The sequence below is a fragment of the Protobothrops mucrosquamatus genome, unplaced genomic scaffold, assembly GCF_001527695.2.
Source record: "Protobothrops mucrosquamatus isolate PMUCROS unplaced genomic scaffold, P.Mucros_1.0 scaffold_87, whole genome shotgun sequence".
Taxonomy (NCBI): domain Eukaryota; kingdom Metazoa; phylum Chordata; class Lepidosauria; order Squamata; family Viperidae; genus Protobothrops; species Protobothrops mucrosquamatus.
The window spans coordinates 352115-358864 of record NW_015386163.1 but is presented as its reverse complement, the minus strand read 5'-3'; the positions used below and the strand labels follow the sequence as shown (position 1 = coordinate 358864).

Here is a 6750-nt window from a genome sequence, read left to right as displayed (position 1 = left end):
AATCAGGCTTTCGTCTCCTGCCTCTGTCATCAGCCTTCAGTCGGAGGCAACGCTTTCTTTCTTTTGCTCTTCGGACTCGGAGAGAGGCAGATAAAAATGCCAGCGCTGGGCTGCCTGGTGGGATGACCTCTCCTTCTCTCTAGGATGTGAATGAAAAGTGCCGTGGCCCCGGGGGGTGGGTGGGGGGAAGCCGCATAGCAGCCCAACAACTTGAGAAGGCAACAACTGAGCTGCTGGGGACTGGGCCTTTCCCCGCGTTGGCAATCCCAGCGGTGTCTGTGGCCAGGGTGTTTACTTTTTTTTTTTTTTTTTTTTTGCCTTGAAAAAGGGGCTCTTTGGATTATCAGACCTCCATGTATGACAATTTGTACCTGCATGGATTTGAAGACTCTGAGGCGGTAAGTGGTTTCCTTCCTTCCTTCCTTCCTTCCTTCCTTCCCTCCTTCCCAGGCTTTGGCGTGTTCTCTCTCTCCTCTTCCCCCCCATACAAGCTTTCTTCAGAAATAACAAAGTAAGCAGAAGGAAAGGGATATCCAAAACCCTGGGCTCTTTTCTTGGTGGGATATTGGCAATGCATCTGATCTGCAGGCACCTAAACCTAATCCCAGGTTATGTAATTCCTCATTCAGCATCCCTGAAAAGAAAAGCCGGATGGGAAGCATTTGGTTTACAGACTGCACCCCTGTCCTCAAGGCAGGCTGGAGGAATGCTTCCCAGGTTTCTAATTTGGAAAAAATGTTCTTGTCCTTGTGCCAACTCTGTTCAACATCTAAAGGAATATGGGAATGGTGCACATAATGCTACCCTCTCTGCTTTGTTTAACCAGATTGTTATTTTCCTGAGCTGATTTTTTTTTCTTTACCTAACCAAATAATCGGTGTAGATCCATTTGCTTTTTTTTTTTTTGAACAAAGAAGCAGCACAAGTGGTTGGTGTAATGCAATCCTGTAACATCATAAAAACAGTACAGATGCTTCTAAGAAGCTGATTACTAAGACGGAGGTGTCATGTTTGCTGGTCTTGTCATTTTTTTGCGATGTTGGTACTCCTTAATAGATACCTGCTCTGTTAAGCCAGGATAGGCATTTCTGTTTGGCCGGAATTGATTGCCAGTTATCTGAAAGCTTGTGATAGTTGGAAGCCAGTTGAATGTAGATTGGAAAAAGACAATTGAGGACTATAAAGCATAATACTGTAACTGTCTTAGTCAAAATCTTTACCTCTACAGTTTAAAAAAGTCCTTAGGGGACAATGTTTTCTTTGGACAAAGAGAAAAGTGCTTAGATTGACACAATAGGATACATGCTGTTCCATATTAAACAGGAATGTGTTACATAAGATTTATCGCAAAGGCATAAAAATGCAATGATTATAACATAAAATGGTCTATGCATCAATAGGGGCATTTAAGATCAGCACTGATAAGATCCATTTGGAAATGGACCAGATCTCATGTATTTTGCAAATGTCCCTGTTGCTATAATGCTCTTTGGAATACAGCTGCAGAATACCGCATTTTGAGACTGATTCAACCACCAACACTTCTTATTTTTTTACAATTTTTCTAATAGGAAAGTTGAAATTCAAAGTGAATTGAAAACAAACTCTCTTTTGACTTTCAAAATCTGATGTTTGATTTATTGATTTTATACTGGTATTTCTGCACTTGGCAGGTATTTTTTCACAATGTATATTTTCCTGAACTTCCCTGTCCATTATTTTTTTAATGATCAGCTAATGTATTAATACATTCATAACTTTTTTCAAAACAAGGCAAGAAATGTTCAGTTAATACCTATTTGGAAGAATGACTGGCACTGCAGAAATATATCCGAAATATTTTAAAGTGAAGTAGCTAAGCTCAGTGGGTAAAATGTCTGGGTCTTGAGTTGAGGACACCTGGATTTCTGGATTGCTCATTGTTAGCTCTGCAAATGGCCTAACCCAGGGGTCTGGGAGCGGAAGTCCACAAGTCTTAAAGTTGTCAAGGTTGCAGACTCCTGCCCTAACCCCTTCTTTGTCAGGCTCATTTCCCCTTCAATATGTAGCAGGCACAGAAACTTCTCATTCAAGGTTGTTGTGTGAATGAGAAATTGCAGTGAAAAAAACCCCAAAACCCAAAATATGTTGAACAAGAAAAAATAAAGCCAGCTGTGGGTACAGAATTTCTACATGATTCACTTTAAACACTCAGCCAATACCTGCATGTTTGTGCATGGACTAAAAATATTCTGCTTTAGCCAAGATAATCATTTCCTTCCCAGTAACCCCTGGATATGGAATGAGCTGTACTTTGTTGCCCAAAGTTCATGCTTCTTCCAGAGAGTCTTTAACATTTGCATGGCTCATGCTATTGCCAGCAGAGTGTCATGAGCATTTGCTGGACATTGCTGCTGATAATGCTGGTACCATTGTGTGAACTAGATTATTTATGCTTAAATTTAGTGTGTACTATCTGGATTGGGGGAGTAATGGTAGTGAGATTGGGAGAGGTCTGTTGAATTGGTGTGGGAGAAGACCACGTTATCCTTTATGTTTGTCCTTGTAAAACATACTTTTGGGGTAGGTGTGTTTTTAAAGAGATTTCCAAGATGACTTCAGACTGATAATTATTCCATAATCTCTCTTATTTTAAAGCCTGTCTTAAGTTTTTAATTTGAAGAATAGTCTTCACCTCCATAAACTAAGATTCTGAGAAGTTATTTGCAAAGGGTGGCCTGCTTCCTTTTTTTTAATTAAGCCCCAATTGTGACCTGTTTGAGGGAATATTAATTGTAGTTTTGTATATGAATCTATTTAAAGAGGAAATTTTAGGACAGAAATTAAATTATACTACTCATGCTGCATTGATAATAATGCAGGAGAATATATAACTCAGGTTTAGTGAATAAGAGTATTATGTTCAAAGTTGAGGCCTCTGTCACCGAGGTGATGTTCTCCAGGAATGGGCTAGTAAGAACTTAAAATAAAATGTGTTATATGTATGTGTCTTCTCTTTAAAAAGTATGAATTAAGAGGTTGTAAACAATTCTGGTTTGGTAGAAATCTCAACAAAGCAACCAAAATGCTCAGCTGGGCTTTCGTGTATAAAAATACAAAGACATGTATTGAAATTGGGTTTTTTTGTTTGTAGTAAAAATATCTGTATCTAAAGACCCTCCCATTATACATGAATAAGTTGGAATGACTCAATTTGCCAGTATGGCAATTTTTACTGCAGTATGCCTTACACAGAATCTAGGTTGCTCAAGTTTGATGTCCGATCCATGCTGCTGTGGTGCAAATTCATGAATAAAGTGAGGATTTTGAAAAAAAAAAGTCAAAATTTGTCAAGATTCCAAATTGGTCTCGCATGGAAGGACAATTTGTGGAGATAGGTGCTAATTAATATTTCCCACCTGTTACAATTTCTTAATGAGCAGTTTTCCATGTATACCTCAGGCAGGCATAGGAACTTCTCATTCAAGTTGAGAACATTTGGAGACAAGTGCTGTAACTGGGGCAGGTGACTGACCTTGGATGTTTCCAAAAATGCTGAACAGAATTCGGTCTGGTTAGTAGTTGGAAGGGAAACCAACTGTAAAACCAGATGTGTTAGCTACTCTGGAAAGTTGAAAAAAAAAATCTTAGAAGAGGACAGTGGCTAGCTAATTCTGGAATCCTGCCCAGAAATCTGCATGGAAGTCTTTATATAGTCAGAAAGACTCAAGCTCAATTCAGGAGAATGTTTATTTTTACCTTATACTTTGTTAGTGAAAGAGACTCGCTCACATTTCAAGTCAGAAGAGAGTCTAATTTCTTTCAAAGATAATCAGTAGAGAAGAGGTTTGATCATTTAAGAATATAAATCATATTTATTTATTTATTTATTTATAAAATAACAAGATTTTTTTTATTTAAATGTAGATCCCGGTCTTATTTGCTTGATGTTTCTGTACAGATAGCCCTCAATATATGACCATAATGGAATCTTCCCATTACAGTTATATGTTGTGACAGTCATAAAATGGATTGGTCACGTGACTGACTCAGTTTTACAACCTTTTTTTTGTTGTTGTTGCAGTTGTTAAGCAAACCAATAACAGCAAAACTGTAGTAAGTTGTGGTCATGTGACTGTGGGATACCGCAAATGACTAAGTGAGGCAGTGTTGCCAAGATCCCAAATCTCAGTCACATGACTCTGGAGGGGACCCCCGCTGTTGGAACTTTGAATCCGGGTTGTAAGTTCCCCTTTTCAGATCCGTTATAATTCTGAAAGGCTCTTAAGATGCCAGTTGTAAGTTTGGACTGCCTGTATACGGTGCAGTTCAGAAAGCCTTTCGAAGCACATCTTTGGCCTTTGAAGAGACATGAATAAAGATGTGCTTAGAGCAAAAAAAAGAGTTAATCCGGCTCAAGGTTGACTCAGCCTTCCATCCTTCCGAGGTCGGTAAAATGAGGACCCAGGTTCTTGGGGGCAATATGCTGACTCTGTAAACCTCTTAGAGAGGGCTGTAAAGCACTGTGAAGCGGTATATAAGTCTAAGTGCTATTGCTATCCTTCTCAACACATCCTTTCTGTCCGCAAACACTTTTTACTTTTTGTTTGTATTTGCATTTGGATGGAATTAGGAATAGAAGGATTTCAAATACATTCCTTTCATATCTTTGTGATTTGTTATAGTCTGCCACCTGGATCCTTTACCCTGAACATGGGTTTAAATTTTCAATATATCATCCTAACCTGTGGTTGTTGTAGTTTTCAAAATGTAGGTTTGTAATCATTGTTATAAATTGGCCCATACTTACTGCTTTTAGTAAATTTAGATCAATGCAATAGATAACAACTGGAGTCAGCAGTTTAGTTATCAGAGATACACATATCAGCAATAGTTTCTTAAGGGAAGGAGCAGAATGAAGGGGTGTTACACAATTGAGTTTTGTAGTGTAAATCTGAATGTCTACTCAGACAAAAGGCTTCAATGGGACCTGCTGCCATCTAAGGATGGATAGGAATGCAACTGGTCACTTTTCTCCAGCTAAACATATAGTTATTTGTTGTATAGATTTTGAATCATTCAGATTATTTAAGTTTTCCGAATGTGGCCTGATAAAGTTTGAATTTGTTTCCTGACAGCTGGTTTAATAACACCGATCTTTGAGAACTCTGATTTCAGACATAAATAAATATAACAATACAACAATGTTAGGCCAGGGCTAAATTGCTGTATAAACTGATCAAGGAGCTGACTTGATATGGTTGTGGTAAAATATTTGCTATTTGACAGGCCACTGCCAGAAATGAAAGGTATTCGCCAGGAAGCAAAGTGATCTAAGACCCAAAAATGGGTTTCTGGTCACAATAAGTTAGGGTCACAATCCTGAACATACTTAGCTGGGGATTATGTACCATTGTTTTAAATATGGCTTTTGAATACATATGCTCAAGATCACACTTCAAGCTCATGATCTTGCATTGGCTTATGTATTTCTAAGGAACATTGTTTAGGAATGGGGGATATAGAGAGTGATGCACTCTATTTCCTATTCATTTGCTGTTTGTTGAGCTGTTGGCAGTGAGCAGAGCAAAACTGTCAGCACACGGTTGTATTCTCATGACATACGTATCCATGGAAAATTGATTCATGATTTACTTAATTTCATGGTGTATATTGCTACAAATAAGCCAAGCTGAGTTTATACGATACACTAAACTTTATACTAAGTTAAAATGTAGTTGGCTGGTTTGTACGTGGAATATTGTGTTGTATGAATATTATCCACTATCTGGATCTCTTGTAAAGTTCTATGAATGAGACTGGAGCAAGCCTGTCCATAGGCTGCGAAATAAAGGAATGGTCCATTTGGCACCAAGTTATTGTATATTTTTTTTCAGTATTTGCCTTTAACAAAGGAAAGGAAAGCTAATAGACCTGGGCCAAGCAACTTAAATTTGTTGTGGATGCAGCATGATGTTCTGCATTGCCTTGAAGTTTCTCCACTTCTCTAGACAAGTATTCCATGCAGGCTCTGCACATGGGCAAAAGCTAGAAAAGGTGGCTATTGGAGAGAAAGGGCATTCCCATTCACTTCTATTCTGGTCCTACTCATCAACATCCTCAAAGGAATATTTTCCCACAGGGGAAAAAAAATAGCCCTTCCCCTCCTCATCTGAAAATAGGCTAGATTTTTAATAACTGAGATTGCAAGAGGCAAGGTGAAAATATGGTTTCCATACGCAAGGCAACTTTTTTGCTTTACCTTTAAAGGATAATTTTTGGGGGGAGAGGCAGAAGGAGTTTAAGATAAGGCTGAAAAAAGATGATGAGAATAAAATTCTCATTGCCCCTGATCTGTTTGGTTTTTGCCAATATGGATCCCGCAGAGATAATTATTGAAGTTGTGCAGTGCTTCAGAAATATTTTGGGAAGCATTCTGGAAAGGCTGGGTTATGAATTCATTAAAGCAGCCGTGTCTTTCCTCAATAAGCTGCTCTCTGCAGGTGCTTTGAAATCCAGGAAAAGATGTGGCTGCTTTAAAGAGTAGCAGGCTTGGTACTGTGCTTCAACTCTGATGCAACTTTTTGGAACTGAATATTTCATCATTATAACTGTAATGTGAGGAACATACCCTGGATTCTTGACAGCTAGAGAGAAATCGCTTCATTTCCACACATGTTCATCTCGTTTTGTAATTCTGCATGCATTTAATTATGTTTTCGTTGCAGTGTCATAATTTGTACACCACAGAGAAGCAGCTCTTACAAAAAA

At 38.5% G+C, this 6750-nt stretch overlaps 1 protein-coding gene across 1 annotated transcript in view; it reads left to right on the top strand.

The window, feature by feature from the left end:
• Positions 1-327: 327 nt before the first annotated feature.
• LOC107286075 (voltage-dependent L-type calcium channel subunit beta-4) overlaps positions 328-6750 on the top strand; it is a 73220-nt gene continuing 66797 nt past the window's right edge. The window contains exon 1 of the mRNA XM_015814372.1: positions 328-398. Within this exon, the coding sequence (XP_015669858.1) occupies positions 354-398 (45 nt within the window). The 5' untranslated portion in view covers positions 328-353. The remainder of the gene's footprint in view (positions 399-6750) is intronic.